Raw genomic sequence first — 25,947 nt, 5'->3', positions numbered from 1 at the left:
ATGATGAAGTGAAATAGGTTTACACCTTTTCCAACTATGATTCTCCCTTTTCACAAATTCTCTCTCTTAGTAAAGTCGCTTCCCCTATTTTAAGATTATACAACTGCTCACCACACAAGACTATCCATGAATGACCCTGAGACAATTGGCACCTCATTGGCTTATCATCCAAGTCCAGCCCTACCTGCTTCACGTGGTACAGTCCTCTCACCTCTCTCGTTCCCATTTCTTTTGTTTAGGTTATATAGTAGTTGCAAAGTGGAAGAGTATTTAGAAAATATTTTCTTCCAGTAGCAGGTGCTAATATGTGCTAAAATTATGAATTCCTACTACATAATGAACATATAAAATCAGATTCCTATCTCATAATTGTGTTCAAGTAACAAATTGTTAGAAATGCTAGTATGGTTTCATTTATCTTTCAGTTCCACTTTATATAATGAACTGTGGTTTAACTAGTGAACATTGGGGGAAAGAGGATAGGAATAAAATTTTGTGAAATTGATTTTCTATTATTTATTTGGTATTCTGCCAGTTAAAGTAGATTTGGATGGTCATAGGCTACACGATGGTATAATGATAATTCCATTGCCCACTTAACAAAACACAGCTTGAAATCCAACGATACAGGATTCTGTATACTTCCTTCCTCTCTTTGTATCATCCAATCCTATTCTTGCCCCTTCCTTGTTTGCCTAACATTCTCCCCTCTACCACAGTCGTCAATATTCCATTGTCACTCAATATGCTCTGAATCCCTTTCCTGCCTCCTTTGGATTTCTCCCTGCAGTGGCACCTTTATCTCCCACCATATCTAGCACTTCCTTATTTGTAATCCCCTTTATGTCCAATTAACCTTCTTCATCCTTCTCTACACCCACATTTCAAAAGCCTCTAATCTACTCCTAACATCCCGCTTCAATGACTGTGTTTCCATATTGTACAAAACCACATTCCATTTCAAGGTTTTGACAAGCTTTTTCTTAACATCCTTATCCAGGAGACTTAGGAGAAATTTGATAAACACTATTTCAAATATTTGGCCTGCCCAGTTGAGGTCACTATTCCAGAAAGGAGGCATAAGATTTTTGGAGTAGTAACCTCAACAGGGTACCCAGAATGTTGAGCATCACTTGTTCTCATTTGAATGCTCCAAAATTTTGAAACCACTAATAAACCAGTCTAATGGAAGACACAGATTCACCATTGTGTTTATCAACTTCCTCTTTCCTCCCTTGTGGAGATTGCTCTTTCATAAAATAATGTTTGATCAACACATGAAATCCTCTGATTCATTTTTTTGGGATTCTTTCAACTTGCTCAAATCAAATTAACAGCAAACCCAGAGTAACGAACCAATCTGGCTGAAACTTTATGTTTGTTCCCACAAGGGATGATAATATCAATATGCACCAGCAGTTTGATCCCTCTGACTTTGCATTCACTTGTCAAACTACCCTCATAATCAAGCAAATTTGAGGCTAGTTTGAAATCTATAGGTCACTTTGTCCAAATTAGGATTTTTAAGGTTTTATTTCCAAATTGTTTTTTTCATAAAAATGATCACATTTTACTCTCTTATTGCCGATTGCACTTGAAATAATTTTCAGAGCAGGAATCTTGTATTTCTAAGGAAAGAGTGGTATAGGTTTTTACCTAGAAATCCAAGCTATAGTTAACTCACAACTGTCATGGGCAAGGAGAAGTGAGATTGCAGAAAGATATAGGAAAAGGCTATCTTAGTAAGATAATTGCTGGTTGACCGCAAGGCACTGGGTATCTGGTTGGATAAACCACAAATATATATTATTCATGGAATTTTCTGAACCTGTCAAAATTATGGAAACATTGAATTGGAATGCTCAAACATCAACCCATTTTCTTGGATATTAGTGACTATCATAAAGAACATTGTTTCATGAGCAGCTTCCCTTTCCTGAAATTGCCATTAAAATAGAGAATTCTCATCTTATGTCTGCTCGGGCTCTTTGATCTTATCTCAGCCTTTCTTGGAAGCCACTCATGAAAATGAATTCTTCTGATCCCTCCTCTTCTCCCTCCTGGGCCAAAGAGCCCAGCAAACAGATCTTGGGGGATGCAAAATATGTATTCTGGTTCAAGGCATTCAAACTTTATCTTTCACTGACCTGCATCCTCCTACTTCTGATGCTGATTCAAGTTTCCTTTTGTTTGCACCCCAAGTTCTTTCAATAGTTAATAAATTTCTCACTGCCACTGTGATTAAGTGTTTGAAGGTGTGTGTGATATTTTAAAGGTGTGAAAGTTTTAATTGTTTACTCTTAGAAACATGGCTAGTTTCTAAAATGAAAATATGCAAATAGTATATTCTTTCATACCAAACACTAGTTTAAACTGAGCAAGCAATAGCACAAATGATTGCAATCGACGGTAAATAAACTATTAACTCTATATCCAGTGGTGCATTACTTTTCAATAAAAATCAATTTGTTCAATTTTTGAATTGCGTATAAATTCTTTTGTCATAGGGTAATTCTGCGATGGAAAAGGCACAATGACTTTCTTATTAATTAGCTATTTTTGGTTCTATAAATCATTGATGATGAGGCAATTTTATCAGAAAATCATGTCAGATACCGGTAATGTTTCTGTAAATATGTTTACCATATTTGACGAATATAACATGATCCATCTTTTTAAAATTATGGTTCAAAATATCCCTATGTCCTACGCGAAAGTTGAAACTCTGTGGGTTAACATTCAATACTGAATGTTATTTTGATCCCTTATAGTGAGTACTCCCTTTTTGACTCAATTTTATTGAAGTCAATATATTTACCTATAAATAACATTTCAATTTGATGTTGCTGCAGGGATTTTTATTGACAAGCTCATCGCTGTTATATGTTGTGAATATAGTGTTTTTCCCTTCAGTGATGTTGAAAGTGTTGCAAGCGAGATATCGAACAAATTTGATCTTAATTTATCATGACTGGCCATGACAACAGAAAATACACTCTTCTTACTGAGTGAAATTATATGTTTGAAAAAATAACCCTGCTAAATATAGCAACAGGAAAAAAAAGATTAAGTTACACAATTCAATTTAAACAAAAAGGTTTTTGTGATGACATCAATGATCATGCCATCTATTTAGCTTTTATGCAACATAAGAGTTATAACTTAAGTTCGTGGGGTATTGAACTTTTGGATAGACTGTTAAAAATTTTTCCTTGCCCTGCTGAAATGAGGGTGAAATGATAATGCATCTTATATGTCATCGAATATGATACATCTATCCAAGCTTGTCATTCTTGTCAGTGATTGAATAATTTAGGGTTTTTCCTTTATTTCAGTTCTCATGTGTGAATACTGTGGGCTCATGGCATACTATTTTATATGGTATTTTAATTAATTATGAATAATTCATGGGATTCTGCTTTTTATTACAATGTAAAGAAAAATCAATGCATTTTCTTTCTCTTAATTGAATAGTATATACACCTACAGAGCCACCTCTACCAATAGAGGTTTTTCTAATCTTTTCCCCATTGTAATGTACATGATGGATTGATGCAGAATATTATATATACATTCAATAGCTTTGGTTGATTATAGCAAATTTAAGCTTTTGGGATAGCTGTAATCAATTCTTTGCAACTTATATTTACCCAATGGCCACCCCTATGTGATCTGAAAGTTATAAATAATATTAAAAAATAGATTCTTTGACTGTTTTATTTTACATATTCTACTTTCATTTTGTTTGGGTAGTTACGTAAGCGTGAATGCACAAATGAGTAAAAGAGCCCTGGATTATGCAGAAGACTTAAAAGTGCAGACTATGAGTAATATTCATAATTTTTTAAATATTCATAGCCCTAGGGAGAAGCATAGAAAAGCACAACATTATTAGGTGTATCCTGTCAAAGAATGTAAAAATGAGTATACGAAATGACATGCATGTTGAATTTTTAGCTAAATTCATCTATCTTTTTTTGAAAGACATTTGTCATTATTTCTAGAGTAAACTTGATTTTTTTAATTGATATATGTTTTCATCAGCCCATTTAGTTTTTGTGATATCAGCCATTTTCTGCCTGCTGTGAAAAAGTAGCCTGAATTACACTTGTAAATGGAGAACCCCAGAGAAGAAAATTAAGATTTCTCCTGGTAGATTGGAAACAGGTACCTGCCCCCCTTCTCTCATCACCATACTACCCTTCAGTTTATTAATTTCCTTTTAGCCATGCTGTTATCACTTGTGATATGTGTATTTCATATTGATTCAATTGGATCTCAGTGGTTCCCAACCTGAGTGACTTGTCATCCCAGAGTAATGTAATAGTTGGATTTATGCAATCAAAGATAAGCTATGAAAAACACAAAAAAATAAAAGGTGAGAGGAGACGAATTTGCTCTAATATTTTCTCATCATGGCTAATAATGCCTGTAAACGTTTCAATAAGAATCTAAAAACACGTGAACAGAAAAATTGTATGAAAAATTTCCTATTTAAAATGTCACAATGAGTTGTTTTTTTTTATTCCATCAGCATAAGTTTTCTGAGTTATGCTGACATGATGAAAATGGAACAATTTGAATGATATTTTACTCTCAAATTTCAAATAGGACCCAAAGGTAAACCTCATTCTCTAATCAATCATATGTGTAGCATACAAAAAGATTTTTGCTATCAAGGGTGACTCAGTCATATGCAACATAAAAGTGAGGTGATGTGAATCTAACGTAATTAACTGGGAGGCACAAGAAACAAAAGGTTGAGAACCACTGATTCATTCTGTAACCATATTGATGGTATGCACCTCTGTGTGCATTGGGTGGTCAAAAACTGGCCTGAAAAAAAGTGGAGGCAACGAAAGCAGGGGGGAAGGGCATGCATGCCTCATAGCAAAGGTCAAAAATTGGAGAGTGCCTGTTTATGTATGTAGATGCAAACCCTTTTGGGTGTGGAGATGGAAGTGTTAGACACGGAGCCTCCTCCGACAATAATGACAGGTGGAGGTTCTGCAAAACACTGCGCTGGTGGCGGTACAGGCTGAAGTGCAATTGGGGGGTGGAGCGCAAGGGGCTGCCGAGAGCATCTCAGAGGTTGCAGGCAAGGAGTTAGATCGCATTGCAGGAGAAGCAAGTGCCGCCTCGGGCGGTGGTGGTGTTCCTGGAGTCGGAAATGGAGATGACGTGGTGAGTATGTGATCGTTGCGTTGGCAGTCACAAGAAGGAAGGTGAAGGAAGGACCCCTCTCCCTCCCTCCCCCAACATACATACACATTATAGTAGTAACAGGAAACTATTAATTGGGAATGAAAGCATTACAAAACTTAGTGGCATGGCCATTATTTTGTAAGGAATTATAAGATGTGTTAAAAAGTAAACTTCATTGAGTAAATGAAATAACAAACTCTTTAACTAACAATTTTATTCAGGCAACTAGTTAGCATTAAAAAAGGTAATTTTGTAAAAGCTGCTATGCTAAAGGTAATTTTTTTGAAGAGTTAAACCCCTGTTATGAATAGTCCAACCTGGTTAACATCTGTATTTGGGCATAATTCCATCGTTTTAAAATTATTGAAAATAAGAGTGTTGAGATTACACCTCCAAGTTCCAATTTGGTGTTGAGCCAATTCAATTCTTTCTCTAGTGCCAGTTGAGAGAAGGCAAAAGCTTAAACTTTCAGAAAGTAAGTTTCCTTTTACATATTATCTAGTTTATTTTTGTGCTCAATTGTGCCGTCCAAATGTTATATTGCTCTTTTGAATGCTTCTGCATCATATATGATATAGAAACACTCACATGAGCAGTATAATATTTAGATGGTGCAATAGAGCACAAATAAAATAATAACACTTAAAAGAACACTCCCGCTGTAGATTATTGGAGCTTTCAGCCTTCTCAGAGGACTCTTGAAGTCTTGCTTGAAGAAGGCCGAAATCTCAAACAATCTACAATGTGAGTGTCCTTTTAAGTGTTACTATTTTATTTGTGTTCCATTGTGCCGTCTAACTATTATATATATATATATATATATATATATATATATATATATATATATATATATATATATATATATATATATATATATATATATATATATATATATATATTTATTTATTTATTTATTTATTTAGTTATTTATTTTTAAACCCACTCAGGCACTTGTATGGAGATGTTTTTTAATCCTGACGTAAAGTAAAATTATTTTATGAGGAAAAGGTTACACACTAAAGTAGACTATAGGCATGCTCGATGAGAGCAATTTTTCAATTAGTTATCTCAGGAGTTTGGAAATTTATGAATTTCTGAGGAATCATTGATCTGCAATGATTGCAATTATTTTATTATTGCACCTGTGTAGATTTTGAAAAATCTTTAAAAAATTAAATTAACACCTAATGTTCATCAGTAACCTAAATTTTGAACATGTTCTGTCAAAGAACCTTTGACTTAATTTACTTGAAGATAAATTTCATTTCCTTGTTCAAGCTAATGTTTTAACACAAAGTTGTACTTTTCTCTCAAATACATTATTCATTATTGTTTAAACAATCTTTTGGACTTTTATTTTGTCTTTTTTAAACAAACAATTATTTAATTTTTATTTTATTTATTGCAATAATGTATGAAATAAATTTTTCTCAAAAATAATGCCAGCATTGAATGGCTCAAATTTAAAAAAATAAAAATATTAATTTAAATTAAGTATTATTTCTATTCCTTATTTGTAAAGGTCAGGTGGGTTGATCCTACCTAATAATTCATTGAGTGCATGTTGGAGAATCATAGTCACTCTTCCAAATCTTTGAAGCCCATACAATGTTATTGTGTTTGGGTGTTATTATTTATTTGAGTAATTATTAATAAAACCTATGTATGTTCAAGATGTTTTCATCAAAGACTTAGTTAACTAGTATTCAATAATGGGACACATTTTTGGCAGGCTATAGGGGGTTGTGCCCATTCAGGCATTTAGGTATCAGTGTAAAATCATAATAAAACACAAAAGAATTTAAAAAATGTAATTAAAGATAAGGCAATGTATTAAATAAATGAAATAATTTGTTTGACATCCAAAAAATGTCAAGGTTTTCATTGATGGAAGGTGGAAATAATTGGCAACAAAAAAAACATACAGCAGTGCTACAAGAGTAAATTCAAATACTTGGTTTTGGTGCTTTAGTATAAATAGTGACATGAATGTTGGCTTAAATACAATTATTTGTAAATAATAAGGTTGTTAACTTATTTTATTTCATATTAACTTTAAATCCATTTCCAAATTAAATGTAAAGACAATTAATGAAGTTTTATTCTTCAAGTACTCAAATTTCAACTGAAAAAATTAAAAGAAAGTGGGATAGTGTTTTAATTGGACTTATTAAGCTGTCACCAACCTGATCATGTTTAACTTATAATTTTTGTGCATTGGAAAATTTCTAAAAGTACAGATAATGAGATATTGAATTCCTAATTTAAATTGTTCTCAAACTACTTTACTTGTAACCTATAGTTACCATCTGATTAGAATATGATGACCAGAAATCAGCCACATTAATCAAACTGTTCACTGTCAATCAATTGCAGGGAAAGCAATTTGATTAACACAGTTATGTAATTGAAAATTACCCAGAAATTGGGGCAACAGACTCAGGTAGTCAGTGGGTAAGCATTTGGGGTGATTTGAATAACTTGTGTGCAGTGTATAACCTCATTTAATTGGCTGAAGGGGGAGAATTATGATGAACCAGTCAATCTAGCTGAGAGAGAGAAAGCAACACTGTAAGAAATAAGGTAATTCTCATTGGCTTAGAGCGGTATTGCCACAATAAATAGTAAAAGGCAAGTTTGTGTGCTAACTTGCTTGTTTTTATATGGCCACTGACAGTTTGGTATAATACAATATTCCAGAGTAATCAATTGTGATGTTGGTCTTTTTAGATGGTGATAGATATCACCCTGAACCTGCAATTGGTTAGATTATTAAGTCTAACCCAAGATAGGTCATAGTTATACATTCAGGAAGGGGGGGACAGTGCCACCTCTCAGTTTCCTACAAAGTGCTAATATTAAAGGATTCACAATGTTTGGATTTTAGATCGAGATGTTCTGAGGCATTACCGGAGTTGAACCCTTGACCCTGGATTCAATTCCTAGGATTTAGCTGCACCCTCCAGGTTACCTTGCCACCATAGAGTAAATACAAAATAGCAACATGTTTATGTCAGAAAAGTAATAAAGTTGAATGAGGTAGTTTAATCCTTTTTTGTTGCTAAAAGGTATTATTTTAGTCATAGAAGTCTTCAGAATATTTACCATAGGGTGAAACAACAGGGTAGAAGTAAAAGGCAAGGATATGGAGAGTTTACAGAGAAAGGGCAAATGGATCCACTGTTCATAAAAGTGAAAGCACTGTCAGAAAGTAAAAAAGGAAGAAGTACTTGTTACATATGCAATCTATTAGAGACATCGCAGGAAAATTATTAATTGACCCATAAAATATCTAGGAGTTATGGAAAGAAAAACATAAAGGAGCTATATGGTAAGGATATTGGGTCATCATTAGACATGGATATTGAATATGATGTAAATTAGGGTAGCATTGGTTGAGGCATACTTGATTAGGAGATAGAAAGGGCGTTAAAAGAAATATAATCAAGGAGGCTGTGGCAATATATAAAATTGTGGTGAAACTGTAAGGAGAGGTGACTTATCCAAAACATGTATATATCTCAGACTACTTATGTGCATGTGGCAGATGAATAGTGAGAATTGGCAGTGTAAGGCAGTGTTAGAGAGTGGTGTTAGGCAGAGCTACCTAATATCACCCATGCTTTTGAATGTTTGGGAAGAGGAAATATCAAAGAAGACATGAGAAGAACTGACGGTAGGAATGAAAGTAAGATCAGTAGATGATCAAGCTTAAGTTACTACTCAGCTGAAAGGTAACAATCATTGCTGTGCATATTTAAAAATCAGTGTGATAGGTATGATGTGAGAATCAAAGTGAGAAAACAAAGGTTAATGAGATTTTCAAGAAATAAGATGTCTAAGTTAAATATAAAAGTCAAAGGGCAGAAACATTAGCAGGTGGAACAATTTACCAATCTTGGTAGTGTCTTGGACAAAGAAGGTAAAAGAAGTAAGGGAAAAGAATAATATTTGGTTAAGAAGCTTTTAAAAGGAGGAGTTGATGGCAGGGACTTTGATTATGGATGTTTGAAAATACCAGTAAAAACTTTGTTTTCGATCATGGTTTTTTTATAGCATGGAAACTTCGTCATTGATACTAGGTGATTGTCATAGATTGTAGAGACTTTTGAGATGTGGGTGCAGACAAGGATGGGAAAGGTAAAATGGATTTAAAGGAAAACAATGATAAATTACTAGGCATGTTGGGGGAGAAGAGAGAGGATTTGGTACAATTTTGAAGGAAATGAGAAAGGTGGATGCGGAGCATTTAGATTGATAATCGAATAGAAGGAGAACATTAGGCAGGCGAGGTCAGGGACAAAAAGATACAGGTAGAAATACCTATATACCTGTAAATGTGTTAGACAGAATGAAGAGAGGAAGAAACTATGCAGAATTGAAGAACAGTTTATTAGTGTGTGAAGTGCTTCATTTTTTCATGCTAGGTTAGGCATATTTATATTTTTTTTTGTTTTTCAATTCTTGTGTCGTACCTGTCAGCCAATAGCTATGACAGTGAAAAACTACCAAATGACTCTGAGAAGAGTGTGATAATTGCTGTACCAAAGAAATTAAGGACATAAAGTTAAGGCAAAGAAGGAAAGATAGATGAAAGCCTTGTGGAAAATCCTTATGAAAAAATTTCTGATCCAGGAAAAATGAAAGAACAAGAGTACCCAATACTCACTTTGAGGGAGCGGGCAAAATATGCAAATACAAATATGCTCATAAACAAGGCATTTGATGTTAATGGGCTTGTAGCAGGCCTCTGAAAACATCAATGGAATAAGGCACTTAAGGATAGGAATGGACTGCAATGACAGATGATTCATGACTTTTACCAGAATCAAGTCATACCTGTAATGATGCAAATGCCAAAGGGAAGAAAAATAGTAACCAGAATATACAGAGGAGACAAGGATGGGAATCTCTTGCCAGCACTATTTAATGTACATACATCTAGAAGAGGCAATGAAAAAGTCACAACAACGGAGCATTAAAGGAGTCTAGATGAATGGCAAAGAAAATAACATGCTCCATTTCATAGTAGTAGAAATGGCAGAAATGTTGGAGGACATGCAACTCAATAAGCTATGGGCAAAATGCTTTAGGAATGTATATTGAACGTCAAAAAGAAGGAAACTAAAATCCTTGTGTGTGGAAGGGAGAAGTTGAATGCAGATACTGCAATTCGAGGAGGGAAACTAGAACAGGTGGAATCCTTCACCTAAGCACTTGAGCAGCAGTATTACTTGGCTTGGTTTTAAATAAATTAGACCAACATCAAGCTAAGAAGGCATTCATGAAAAAAGGGAAACTATATGTTCAAACACCCTGAAATTGCAAAGAAGAAAGCAATTTGTCAAAATGTTTGTGAGGGGCCTGGCACTCTTTGAATCAAAAACATGGATCACTGGAAAAGTGGACCAGTGAAAAGTAGAAGCCTTTGAAAAATTGAGTTTGAGAAGAATACTGAAGATGATGAACCAATGAAGTGAGAAATAAGGAAATGTATAGAAGAGCAAAAGAGTAAAGGAACACATGGACAACTTCATAGAAAAGAAAAAAAACTGGATGTATTGGACAGATCTTGAGACACAATTGATTAATCAGAAACATAATAGAAGGGGAAATTGAAATGCAGATTAAATGAGAAGGACCAATAGACAAGTACATGTGACAAATAAAGAAGGACATAAAACAGAGTACATACACACATAAAAAACAAAAGAAAAAATTACTCCCTTTTGAGATAGATATTTTACTGTCCCAGCAACCTTCATCAGTATGAGATGAGACACCGATGGGAAGAGTAGGAAAGGAGAACAGGTGGAAATTATGGGTAGGGGGAGGGAGAGAAGGATGTACTGAGTATTGTTGAGAAGGATCTCAAGTATTAAATGATTGGTTGTTGAGGGATTTTCTTTCTCCTAACTCCCTCTCCTCATGAGGACTAACTACAGTCTGAATTTTTGTCAGTCGCCATTAGCATACGAATCTTTTGTTGTTTGTGTCTAACTTGTTCAATTGGTGCAAGAATCTGAAAGTATATATGTATTTTTGTTAAAATGCTAGGTTGGGTTTCTGCAATGAAATTAAAAATTTCTCTTTCTTTTGGAAGTATTAAGAAAACGGAAATTAAACAAAGCCGTTTTCAGTATACTATCATTAAAATCCTATGTCCCAATTCTTGATAATAAAGATTTCTCTAAGAATTGATTTCTTCACTTGAGTAATTCACACCAGTAGAAGTCTGAGTTGGGTACAAAGATGACACTGAATCATAATGCATCTTGAACCATTGCACCTACATATGTGAAGTATCACACTATGGGGCTATATTGACATATATCATTCAGAGTGGGGTGTATAGAAATAGGTGTGATTGGCTCATCATATCAACTTAATAGGGAGAATAAAATTTTCCAGTCATACAGGTCTTGGTTTTGATACATGCAGTGAAATGCCTTAAAATATTTACCCTTATTGCTAGTGTTAGGGGCAAAAAAATTAATCCTGCATTTTCACAATTCATATTATTTTATTCATAATGGTGTGACATTCAAGTATGAAACAATTCATCAATACATTAAATGCTTGCAATATGGATTAATTAGGAAAATTATAGGTCACTCTTATTAGTTCATGTTGTGTCACTATCTTGGAGTCAGCAATGCGTATACCTACTCGTATGATTACAGAATTTTATGACGCATTGTGTATATACTTAGCAAATATCTAAGAAAAACATTTCTAATAAATGTGTGTAACAGTTAATGCTTTGTCCTTGAAGTACAAGTGACCAATCTAATTATATGTAATTTCAATAAATGTGTATTTTTTATGCTATCACATTTTTTGTGGTACTTAAAAGAATTTACCCAGACTTGATGTGGGTTTGCTGGTTTCCTGTGGTAAGTTTACCATGTCCTCTCCACTCCTCCCTCACTCTCTCCTTCGCTGTGTCTTGAAATAGGTTATGTTTGTTGCAAACTGGTACAGTATCATTCCCATTCCAAAATAAGGTTCCAAGAAAGGTACGGTGGAACTGGAAGAACAGCATTTATAAGGAGAGTTACTATAATTAGGCTCTGCTTTCCTTGGGAACAGGATGAGTTGAGCTTAGCCTTCCTCTTTGGTCAGTAGTGGGCATTGCATTGGATTCACTTCTAGTGAGCTTCACCCATTATTCCTTTGGCCTATTCTTTAGAACAGGGAGATAAGAAATGCTGTTGAAGGAGCAGGTCCCTATCTTTCTAGGAACTACTCTTTTGACCTGCTCTAATCTTCATTCTGACCCATCTCTGACTTAGGTCCAGCTATTTTACATTCGCTTGTCATTGTGCATGTGTTTTTATCTATGCATGCATGCATGGATGTATGTCTATTAATAAATATATACAGGGAACTCAATTTACATAGATAACTTGGAAGGGGAGCAGTAGTTGTAGAATGTTGTAGTGTTGAATGTTTCCTTGAATGATTGCCTCTTATGTGTATTATATGCTCTTGATGGAGATATTATTGTATGAACATAATATTGTCAAAAATAATCATCCATTTTTAGTTGAATTATCTAATAAGTTAAAGAATATCATATAATTTTTACTTGGATGATTAAAGTAAATTCATGTGATGCATCAATTTGATACAAGTTATTTGCAGAGTGTGGTTTTCTGGCAGTTAACAATCAACTTTAGTTCTGAATAGAAGATGCTCCTTTAGATAGTTGTATCTCCCAGAAAAAGCTGGTTGCTGATTGACCAGAGCCAATGTTCCCCTTGTGACTTGTTGAAACGTATTAATTTTATGTGGTATCATTCATAATAATTTGACTGAATAATTAATTCTATCAAAAATTAATGAGGCTTTAAAAATGTTAAAGCACATATTTGGTACACAATGCAAATATATTGAGTGTTCCTGCTCCAGAATAGTGATGTTTTTTGATGAGATATGCTTATGAGCTTATTTTCTAAGTATTTATATAATAGCCAGTAGCAGTATGTGCATTTGTTTTTGGCTAAATAAGGTCATGTTTTTTCAGAATTTCGGTTTGCATTGTATCATTCAGACAAACAACTCTTTCTTCAATAGATCATAATTATGCATTAGTGAAATGAAATAATAATCTTTGTGTACTCAAAACATCATTGCAAAAATATAAGGGTGTTATTAAATTTGTTAAAGCAAAAGATTTTTTAATGTTGATTTGATTAAAATACATATTAATGTAATGAAATTTGAAAATTTTAAAATAACTTACAAAATTAACTGGCATTTCTTTTTTGGCATAAAGTTGATTATTTTACAGGTTTGAAATTTTGTGTAAATAACTTTTGATTTTAAAAATTACAGTTCTTTTTACTGACTGGTGTATTTTATTCACACAAAAATACTTTTAAGATGAATATTTACAGCACCATTTTATTCCCCCAGCATTTACAATATTGCACATGAAGCTTTTGGTTGTCACCCCAATATAACCATAAAGAAAGAATCAGGTGATTCAGGCTCATTATAAACTTGCATCACACAAAGCACTTGGGTACCTACTCATTGATAGCTCAAAAAATATTTTACTATCTTCAGGTGACCTGAGGGCTTGAAATTTTGCATGCCATTTGGTTTTCTACAACCAATGGGAGAAAATAATTAAAGATCACTGCCATATCATATATGCATTGTACAAAGGCACATTAGAAAACTTAAAATACCAGAAAAAGATAATATGAATGCAGCTATTATGGTCAGTGACAGCCATATTGTACTTTTTTATGTTAGCCTGTGGCATTCACTTACAACAGAAATTCTCAATATTTATTTTCAGTAATTATGTCAATTTTAGGTTTTTGCCTATCAAAAAACACCTGCATATGATTATTTACAAAAGAAATGCATGGAAAACTGCTTTTATAACCAAGATTGAATTTCGTCTATCTGGCTTTTATTTTCACTGGTTCTGCTATACATATTCCAATAGCGCTTACTTTATGATGTCTTTTTATGGTTGTAGTTACTAGTAGTTAAATGATGATGACTAAATGGTCTTGTGATTAGCCTGTTAATGATCATATAGAAGGCCATGAGAATATGGGAGGGAAGTGATAAGGGTTTTATTCAGTTCCCTAAATTGCTACTTTATTATTATCATCTCATAGCAAGGCTCAGAAGAACAGATGGCACATAACTTTGGCATTTCATAACTAGACCACATACATGCTATGTAAATATGGTAACTGAACATTATTTCAATATCCAGTTTTACCTATTCATGATCCCTCCTTCCCATCTAAAATTTTTGGAGATATAACCTATATGGGGGGTGCAGTAATTTCCTTTGTTCTCACAGGCTCAGCTCTCAGCATGGTGAAGTACATTTGCCCATTAAAACAAGAAAGAGAAAAATAATACAGATCACACTTCCATCTGCATAAAAATGTCTTACAAAATTGTGCAGCTAAGAGTTGTGTGGCCTGGATATGAATCTTCATAGTTTAGAGCTATTTTGATCCAAGGTGTGCTATATGATAATGATAATTAAGTGGCTGGTTTTAAAAGGAGAAAAGGTTTGTTTCAAAATGAACCATATGTTCATAATGCATCAGCATATTGCTCTATGGTAAAGTGATACTGACTATCAAAAATTGTATAAAATTGCCAAGTTCAGATTAGGTAGTAACACGTCAAATGTCAATGCCATAGTTAAAAGGTTATTTCTTGAGTGGCACTTAACTCTTTGATTTATTTTTCTGTCAACTTTTGCATTCAGTGTATTTATATAATTGGCAAAAAAAGTAATGTAAAACTTGGTATTTTCAAAGCTTATTTATTGAGCATAAGGGAGCCTTCGTTACTGCCTTTAGGTTGGTAGGTACCAATGTGAAGCAAAAGAAGAGAGGAAAAGACTGATTTCAACAAATCTCTTCTTCTTTTTGCAGAGAAATGTAACCACTCATTCAGTTTTATGATGATTCATTTTTTCTCAAATAAATGGACTGAATATTTTTTTAGATAAGACTTCTTGAGAGTGAAAATATTTGTTTAATTAACTTAAGGATGAACCCAAAAGTTAGTTTATATGTAAATTATATTAATTTTCATGAGATTGAACTTTGAACTTAAAATAGTTAAAAGTAAATTCAATTAAACTGTGCTAACCTAATTTAATTTCCTCAAATCTGATTAGGTCTAGGAATTAGACAGCAGTGTTGGCCAGTAGCCTGCATTGAGTCTGATCATTAAAATTATTCAATTATGGAAACCTTCTTGAGCAAATGGTAAACCCTCACTCAGGATGCTCTATCCATTGTATATAATTGTGAAGGATTGTCTAATGAGAATTGTTCAGCAGATCAGCTAAATCTAAACATTTGAAAACTTGTGTTTGCCTGGTTCAAATAAGTGGACAGTAAAGGTAAAATTATGTCTGTGAGTTTAAATGTTCAGACATTTAGTTGGTCAAACTGTTATTAGTTCACATATCCAGGCCAAACCATAATCAAGCACTCTGAATGAATAAGTAATGTTACATGTTGAACATTTTTGGGAAACATCTTTTTGCTCCTTGCCATTGAAATGATACTAACAGAGGTAATTTTTCAGATAACCCTCTTTGGCTGGGAAAATTCAGTTCAAAACTTCTTCATAGACCCTTGACTATCAATTAGAGGAAAATATAACTTCAAATAATACCCAGTTGTTTCTTGGAATTGTTTTAGGAGAAATAATGGGTTATCATGATATCATCAATAGTGAAAAGATTAATTTTATTTCTCTTGATTAAAAGACATCAACTCCTCTGCTATACATCTCTATACTAGTTATGTGCACAACTTCAGATCTTAAACCAGTGCAAACAAGCCTCAAAATGAATTCCTCATTTCATAATACTCCTAGTCTACCTTTTTCAATATCCTTTACCAATGAGATCGCATGATGTGGCTTCAAAAATTTTGCAATTGTTTTTAGATGATAAATGCACTAATAACTTAAGTTCATGCGGCAAAATTATAATACTTTTTGATTGTAAATACAAGTGCATGAAATAAAGCATATCTGCTTGGGCAAATTGAATACATAAATTGCTTTATCAGAACAAGTAATCACAATGATTGAAACCTCTTCAGCTACAACAGCAATCATTGTGATTCACCGATGGTAGAATCAGGGATGAGTTATTAAAAATGTAGTGCATTCCTCCCCGAGACAAAACAACTACTCAGTTTTCCTAAATTTGCCATGATTTAAGTTCACCCATATACCAACATGTTACACAATTTTAGTCATACATTTGATGATACAACTTACTTTTAATGAACTTATTCTTATCCTAGAGATGAAATTATTTCTTCCCTAAATATCCCACAGCACAACAAACTACTTCTTTGCTTGGAAGGATTCTCCTGAAAGATCAGAGTGTATCTTATAATTTTGTGCCCCAAATATTACTGATTTATCAGCATTTCACTCTCATTTCTCCAGCCTATGTGAATTCAATGGTAGTGTATCTTCCCCCTTTCCCTCCGCTTTATCAATTCCCCCCCTCCCCTTCTCTTGAGCTTCCTACTGTCCTCCTTTCAGGAAAACATAACTTCTTTATTGCTGCAAACAGTCCAGGGGTAGTTTCTAGAGTTTTGCATCACTAAAAAAAATGGCGAGTGCCTGAGAATATAATGAGAAAAATATATTTATTAAAGGATTAAAATCTTATAGTTCTTTGAAAACAACCAAAAATCATCAATAGGCTTGAAGTATGGCTACCTAACAACCTTACTGGGTCATCAGTGGAGGTTATACTGTCTCACTGACTTTGCCTCATCATATCCATGGACACAGAAGGATGAAAGGTTGCCTGTATGACCAATTCATTCACCATAGTGCAAAATATCTTCACAAAAACTGTAGTGGTAGATTTTATGGTACAAATCTCACTAGCCAAGAAGTGCTATCTGGCGAAAAAAATGAAAGCCAGCTGAAAATGATAATGAGACCATTGATCAGTCACTATTGAGTGAACTGGCTTCTCAATCTTTTGGATGATTTAGGCATACTCATTCTGATGCCATGACAAGAGAACGAGATCAACTTTCTTATCCCATACAAATGTCCCGAATGACAAAGAATAACAAACACTACTTTAGTGCATTATTTCTAGAAACTGGAGGGCATAAACATCCCCTTCAGGAAGACCATTGCTTTAGATCATCATGGAATGTCCTCCCTTCCCCCCCCCTCAATACAGAGGTGTAAACAACAGTGAGGAACGTAAAGGCAGATGTGAACTCATTTAACCATGTGAATATATCTATTGACTCTCAAATATTGCTCAAACATGAAAAATTTAGAAAAATCTCTCCCACAGTCAAAGTAAATTGAAGAGAACATTTTATCTACTTTATATGTAGCTGTTGATTATTTTTTCCCAGCATATCATTTTAATTCATATCACCATCATTATGTTTTATTTATATTAAAATATCAGGGTAATATTTCCACATTACTTCTATGTAAAGGTTGGACCTGATGCTAACAAAACAGAGTGATGATAAGACAATGGAAGCATTATAAATATCTTATTTTTATTTTTATCCTGAGCCAGGCCATAGTTTCTCCTTCCTTGATTTATTTATGCAAATAATGTATTTATACATATGTATACATGTAATGCACTTTAAGGCAGCTAAACTGTAATGAAATTAAATAACAAGATGACATAGTTATGATGAAAATTATGGGTAAACTTATCATGGAAATGCAATGAAACCCAAGTCGTAATTAATTATGATTTGTGGTCCCTAACCATTTAAAAGGTCATTTTGGCATAGTAATTGTCATTAAACATTTATAATGAAGCACATTCAACTGACGTTTTGTGAGTAGGAAAATATATATTCCTCAAACATTTGCCTATTTATGAATTGATGAAAAACAATCTTTTCTCTATGTGACTTTTTCTACCCATAAAAAATTAAATAGCTTATTTTGTGTTTTTGTGCAAAATAAATTCACTTAGATACTCATATTAATATATTGCCTTATCTTATATCAACTTTAGTAATATTCAAACCTCAATACTTCATCTTATCACTACCATAATTGGAAATTCCAGCAAATATCACATTAATGGGATCCCTTCCTTTATTCTTAGATGTTGATAAGAGATATGTTTGATAACAGTATCCTCTCTGCCAATAGACTCAGTTTCATCAAAACTCTCCCAGTAAACATTAAGTGTATTGCCTGACTCTAACAAGCTGTTGGATTCAATCAGTGGATTGAAGTGAAGTGGGAAAAGGATTGAATAGATAATGTGAGATAAGTAGCTAAATAGTGCCTAGAACTTGAAATGGGGAATAGTTGAAGCCCAAAGGGATTGACCTCTACAGCCACTATTATTTACTCTATTGCCAGCAGTCCGCCTAATTCCCTGAGGAATGATTTATGGCTATCTAAATTTGTAGAAGGAACAGGCTACTTTCAAATATTTACAAAGAAATTACTTCTGCTTTTCATCCATGGGTGCCTCTGAAAAATTCTTTTTTTCTTAAGTTTTATAAGATAATCTTTGCCAGATATTTACAAAACAACACCACTATCCATAATTCTCCACTGCATCAAATGAAGTTTCCCATAAGTCTACCTTATCTCCCTCTCCAAGTTCCACCATCACTATCCTGCGGGGGTACACATATGTCCAAATTCCTCCTTCAAATGCCTCTTTTTCCTACAGCAACCCCCTTCCAGTGGCATTAAGATAAAGTGGCCTCATTGCGCACAATATTGTAATTATTTTTTCGATAAGAGTTAACAAGAATACAATTATATTATGTATGCCTTGGTACTAAGTTTTGTCTTCTTCTTTTCCCTTCAATTGCAGGTCCGCAAAAAGGAACCTCCTCACCCAATCCGAGTGGCAAAGACAATTGATGTGATCGCTAGGATTGTATTTCCTGTGGCATATGCCATATTCTTAATATTTTTCTTTGTACACTACAAAGGATTTTCATAGGGGAGTGTGCGAATGGGCGAGTTGCCTCCAAAATGGATTCAAATTTGAAATGGTGCAATGAGGACTGCTCTACAGCCTCTGCTTTGGTGAGGTACGATTGATTGACTGGATTGGTCAATCATGCTGGTCATTTCCAGCTCTAGGGGATAAGGCCTGGGGATTGTTTGGTGGCTGGAGACTCTAGCTGTGATAAGTGCAGGCACCACTTGTCATTGGCAGCAGTCATCTTCATCAGTCTACAGGTTCCGTGCAGTGTGAATTGTGTCGTTGATGCTGGTTCATTTGAGGAATGATCACTGACTTGATGAGGTGGGAGCATTTCTTGTGACAAATGCTTCAATCATCATTTTCCACATATTTCCCTCGACAACCTCAAGAGTTGAATGTTTGGAAGGCATGAGTGAGTGAGAGAGATATATAGGGGGAGAGAGAGCCATGGCTTCAGCTATACTCACAGAACTTCACAGAAAAAGCAATACCAAATCGTAGAGGTTAGGACAAGAAAGTTTCCCAAGGATTTACAAATTTTTTGTGCAATGCAAGCTATTTGTAATGTCTCTTTTTATCAATTATTTACCTGTATTTTTAAGAGTGTTGAATTGCCTTAATTTATTTGATGTTATCTATATGATGCATACTGAAAAAGAAAAGGCAAGGGAAGCCATGATTTTGGGAGTGATATTCCACTACAGGGTAGCGTTGTAAAGTCACATGATCTGGGTTTGTCCAAATTTGATCGTAATTCTAAGCAGGAGTGTTTTTTATTAAATGATATTTTAAGAATGGAAATATTATTCCCTTCAAATTTTAAAGAGCGATAAGTATTTGCATCCATGCGGTCAAATAGGACGAAAGTAAGTAGCTTGATTTGGATTTCACTGTGGTGGAAAGAAATGGGCAGATTAGCTTTTAGCCATGAAAACATCATTGTCATTTAAGTGGCCTTGCAAAACTTTTTTTATAATACCAGAAAAAATGAATGCCTACTATAGTTGATGTGCAAAAATGAATCTGAAAAATCTGCTAACTCAGGATGCAAATAAGAAATTTAAATATAAATACATTTGCACAAGAAATTATCATTTAGATTCCAGCATTCCCATTTGTGCCAAAATATTAGAACTGTGTAGCGGTTTTCAAATTTGACTAAAACAACTTAAACAATTAAGCTCAAGCTGTGTGCAGAATGAGTGGGTACATAGGTACATATTGCCAAGTTAAAGATTTCAGATTCATTACCTATGTAGTATACCAATTGAAATTTTCTGGTTTTCTATGACTATTGAAGAAATAATTCAATACAAATTATTTACGGCTTATACATACATATGATGTCTCATGGGAATATTTTTTTTAAAACTGGAATGGAATTTGTTTAATACTGCATGCAGTATTTTAGCCATATCACACAAATCTATATCACTTTATCGTTTTGAAAAAGGAAAAAGACATTTATCGTTGTCGGTATTTTTTCACTTTAAATCTTGACTGGTACCTATCAATTTATCACCTATTGTTATTTTTTTATGTCCTGGTCCACTTTTATTTGAATCTATTTCCATCAGGTAATAATAATGTAAAATGGTACTCACACAGATGAACACTCCCATGGAATTTCATATTTATGTTACAAACATGTGTATAGCATTAAGAAGAAGCAATTGGTACAGCAGGATGTTCCAAATATTGAAAATACGTTGCCATCATATAGCATTCCATGAAAACTAAACCATCTGTGACATATTTCTGTTGAAGATTGCTGGTGATTACTGTTTTCAATCAATTTCATACAGGCTACCAATTTGGCTCTTGCAGTTTTCAGAATATTTTTCATTTTTAAACAGTTTTTAAATTTTTATCAAAATGCCAAATAATAAGCAAATGGAATGTCAATCATAGAAAATGAACATTTTGCATTTCAGGATAGTAGTATATAGTTGAGTTTAAATTTGCAAATTCATAAGGATCTAGCCAATTTCATCCATCATACCTTAATGCCTTTTATCAACCATTTTATTGAACCTTCAAAAATTGATTTATCATTATTTATGTGTAACGTTTTTGAGAAAAACCTGCTTCCCTTTAAATTCATATTTTCAGTTTTAATTTTATGCCATTAGTAGCCTATAAAGGCCTTGGTCATTAATGATAGCCATCTAAATAGCTATAGCAATGGTTAGGGTGAATTCCAAAACCACAAAAAAAATCAGGTCCCCAGTCTTACAGCTACTCTATTGGTGATGAATTTCAAACCAAGTCCTTGTGTAGCCATATTTTACTTTACCTACTTGAATTTTCATGCGTATTTCATGTAATTTTAAAACCTTCACTCTTGATACCAGTTTATTTTGTTGAATCCATCCCTGAGAGCCTCAAGGTTAGTTAATTGTTCATGTTTCATCCTTGGGGAACTGTTGTTTTTACTCAATAATGTATAAAGTAAAATCATTGCCTTCTGTTGGGCAGTTACTTATATGATAAAAGTGAAATAACTGCTGTCTTATGCAAGACTTACTCAGTCTTAAATGAGACTAACTGCCAAAGAGGTCCAGACATAAAATTGTAGTTGCAGTATGAGCATTGATATCTTTAAAAATCAGTTTTGCAATATCCATGAAAGTTTTATATATTGTACAGCACTGATAATTGAAATTTTATCCTATGATATTAATAGCTATAAAACTAAAAATAAATTGGCTTCTCTATTTTAGCACATTTAAAATGTTGATGTTTTTGAGTAAATACAAGCATTTTACATGCTTCATAGCTAGGAATGAAATTTTGATTTGATGGCTGTGATATTAACTGAATGCTTATCGATTCCAAGCAAGTAGCATGTTTCATTTTTCAAAGTTTAGGGAGAATCTTTATTGCATCAGACTTAAAATGGCTGTTGGTACTTCTCACCATTGTCTTAGTATACTTAGGAAAATAAGTGAAATTCCTTTAATCCCAAAAAACCTTTGAACGGAGAGTGAAAAATATTATAAACGTGATGTAAATTCTAAATTTTAAATGATAGGTGGACTGTTGTTCCTTTCTATTCCTCATGCACACTCAACAGTGTCCCTGGTTGGATGAATGAGTGGCAGATATGTGAATAAATTCACTTTATCCTGAAGAAAAAAGGGAGTAATACATCTCTTCTCGAGTTCTAACCCATGCAAAGCCATAAGTTTTTTTTATTGACAAGAAGTGTTATTCCATTGGCAATGTTTTGATTTAGTGATTGTCTATGAATTGATTATGACTTAAGAAGCTGACTTCTGACTCATCATCATTAAGTTAATTTTTTAAATAGGTGTGAGTAATTATTGAATTACTTAGAATTGTGATTTAGGAGAAAATTGACCAGCTTGCATTACTTCAATGTCCTTGCACTTTTATATGTGAAATATCCTTATGAAATTGTGAAAACCAAACACCATAACTGATGAGAGCATAGCTATCTAAAAGTTACTTCATCGGAGCCATTGAATGAGTCTCGTGAGTGTTGAGGGTGTCTGCAATCCTTTAGATATTGCAATAAATGTATGTATTCACTGATTTTAAGGTGTTAAAGAATTAAAAATTAAGCTTAATGCACCAAAAGCACATCTCTAAATTTCAGAATTGTGCATTTCTCATTTCTTAGCTTTCCATCTTCCAGTGTGAGTAGTGCTATGGAACCACACCATTTTGCATTTCTTCCTCCGCATGTAAATGAAATATTTTGAGCATAATGAGTTAATAATAGTTTTTGTCCCATGTTCCATGAAAAATTCATGCATAATGGAGAATCATGGGCACTTAGAATTACTTTACCTATATTGTATGTTTTCTTTAAATACCATAACTCTTCAACATCTGAACTCAATTTTCAATTCATTATAATTCTCAAGTCCTCTCCTGTTTTTTCAAAGATTTGCCTTTAATTGTATTGTCTAAAATACTTAAAATAAGGTAGCAATACATTGAAGTATGTAGTAAGGCAACTCAAAGAGTCATTAACTCTTTCGATGGATAAAAATACATGGCAAATTTTGTTTGCTGTCTATAGCATATTTTACATCTACATCCACTTAATACCCCGCAAGCCGCCGAAAGGACATGTGGCGGGGGGTGTTAGGACACCACCCGATTTTAATTTTTTCATAACAAAACATTTATTCTGTTTCTGAAATTTTGTTACCCATATCCCTAATATGTATTAGTACATGAATAAGCCTTTTTGTGCCTGAGAGTGGGTATGAGTGTTTGCATCTAATGTTTTAGTCATTGAATCAGTTCAAAACTCAGAATCTACAAGTACTTGGCTACAAGCTGTTGTAATTAATTAAGTTGCTCATGGCCTTGACAATTTTCTGATGACTTATTCATTTCTCCTAATGTACTTGACTGAGAAGTTTAGTTCCACCAAAATAGGCACTTGCTGAATTCTAGAGGTAAATTGTTTCCTGGCTGAAGCTAAGTCTCCATGCCCATAAATGTTACCTTGCATATTTGGTGCAACATGGTGCCCAAAGAAGTGAGTTAGCATGGAAGAAGTAACCCAAAAGCTTTCATAACAGCACTGTGCCTCAATGATAGTTGCTAAACCTAATAACTCAATATTTTTTTAAATGTTCAAGATCGTATTCCATACAGTAAGATGGTCATTGCAAATAAATGTGTAATATGATGAAAAAATTTTGAACCATCCATTAGGTTATTTTTTTTATAGAAGTCCTAATAATGTAAAAGTTTTTCATGCCAGCTGGAATTTAGCATTTATTAAATATTGTGCTTTATTAATTTTATTCTAATTGCATCAATTCAAATTTATTCGATAAATGATTAAGAAAGTAAAGAACTTGTTGCTGGGCATAGCACACCAAGTACCTATGTGAAAGGCTTACTCGCAAGAGATTCCCTTGGCAAAGGTTGGTTGGGACTAAGGGTTTCACTTAAATTCTTAGAATGTAATGAAATTTCATCATTGTTTTTTAGACTCAGATAACTTAATTTTGTGCTCACCTAAATTTTTTTAAGATTTTAATCCCCCTTTTCTTAAAAATTATTAGACACCCTTACAGGGTTCAACTTCTTTTGAAAAGTTATTTGTTCAAAATAAAAAAAATAACTGATTGCATCCACAATGATTTTTAACAATTGATACATGTCCAATGGTTTGTAATGTGAATAATAAGGTTCTGAAGCCATGGTATTGCAGATCATCTGTTGTTAGTGTTTCACATCCTGGTTTTGTTATTTTGTGTGAATGATTGGGTTGCCACTGTTTCGATAAGTGAGCCATTTATTCAGGGAAGCCAAGCATTAAAAGACTTTTGATTAGAGAAGGAAAGTGATTTTTCTCTTTAGCTTTTATACAGTCAAAGTGATACAAATACATATTAACAGGAATTTCCTCTGTTTTTCTGTAAATATATAATTATATGTGAGTGGTTGTACTTACAGCAGTGTGAATGATATTTTGAAGAAACTTGAGTTAAATGTATGTCTGTATTAATTATTGGCAGACAAATACTTTCACTTAGGCATTTGCAGTTACTTCCATTAACCTGCAGTCTTGCTATATGCTAGTTTTGGTCCTTTAAATTCCACCCATCCAAGCTGAAGTCGAACACAACAGTTGAGTGCATAACATATGTCTTTCTTCAAAGTCTCGTTCACCCAAATGCACAATACACCCTCACAAGCTATGAGGCTCAGATTTGATTTTAAATAATGATTGCCATATCACATGTTCCAATTGTTATATTTTTAAACTGTTAATTCTCTTCCAATGTGTAATAATGGTTTATATAAATTAGTGTTTATGAAAACACTGTAATATATAGGTACCTACTTTGATTGTACCTAGTTCAAAATATGTAAAATGTCACTTAAATTGACCATGTATCAGTTTTTAATTGTTATTAATAATAGTATTCATGAGTAGATCTTGTTGATACATGTGAGATATTTCAGAAATGCTGTGCATTATTTCACAAATTGTACCTTACTCAGTTTCAAAGCTATGAAGAACTGACTGTTAAATGCTTTACCAAGTGCATACCAAATAGAGCATCATTGGGAAAGTGCTGTTGTTCACTGCAGTTATTATATTTGGAAGTATGAAGATGATCAAAGTGACTGCTACTAAGCAAATAAGAGAGTAACCAAGCTTATTCACTGGGGCCATAGAAGTTTGTCACAAAAATTTAATATTTTATGATATATTGTACTGTATATTTGTGCTATATGGCCATTTCCTCAATTGTATATACAAATCAGCATGTTTATAAAGCTAATGAATTTTATTTGCTAAATAAAATATTTGTTTTTGTTGATATAATGAGGATGAATTGTTATAACTATACTTTTGGTTAACAGGTGCCTTTGATTGAAGAGTACTTATTGTTGCTTAGGGTAAGTATCATTCTGTGACATTTTATCAATGGGGTAAAATTGAGATAAAAACACAAACACAGATGCATTTCCTAACAACAGACAAACTTACATCCCACACTACAATCAACCCTTCTTCAATTCCACATGCTTGAGGAAATCTTCTAACCAATTTCCTTTCTCATAAATGCAATGAATCACCCCATAATTACTCTTCCTTCCATTTTTTCCTAAACTTATTAGTAATTCTGTGGGAATAGTATCCATCCCCACAGCTTTATTTGGTTCCACGCCATTAATGCCAATTTTTCTACCCATCAAGTATGCCTGGACCAAAGTTATCCCATTCTACATAATATTCTCTATATCTAAGTTAGCTG

The 25,947-nt window shown here is 33.5% G+C and overlaps 1 protein-coding gene across 3 annotated transcripts in view; it reads left to right on the top strand.

The window, feature by feature from the left end:
- Window positions 1-25,503, top strand: part of pHCl-1 (pH-sensitive chloride channel 1) — a 130,920-nt gene extending 105,417 nt beyond the window's left edge. For 2 of the 3 annotated variants that reach the window (XM_071588715.1, XM_071588714.1), the window contains 2 exons: window positions 4,999-5,184; window positions 19,067-25,503. In XM_071588715.1, coding sequence (XP_071444816.1) covers window positions 4,999-5,184; window positions 19,067-19,198 — 318 coding nt within the window. In that variant the 3' untranslated portion in view covers window positions 19,199-25,503. The remainder of the gene's footprint in view (window positions 1-4,998; window positions 5,185-19,066) is intronic. The other variant, XM_071588716.1, reaches the window with a different exon arrangement.
- The last annotated feature ends 444 nt before the right edge of the window (window positions 25,504-25,947 follow it).

This window comes from Hetaerina americana, unplaced genomic scaffold (assembly GCF_022747635.1).
Source record: "Hetaerina americana unplaced genomic scaffold, ioHetAmer1.1.p SCAF_3, whole genome shotgun sequence".
NCBI classification, from domain to species: Eukaryota; Metazoa; Arthropoda; class Insecta; order Odonata; family Calopterygidae; genus Hetaerina; species Hetaerina americana.
Note: the sequence above shows the minus strand (reverse complement) of the source record. Positions and strands in the feature narration are given on the sequence as shown.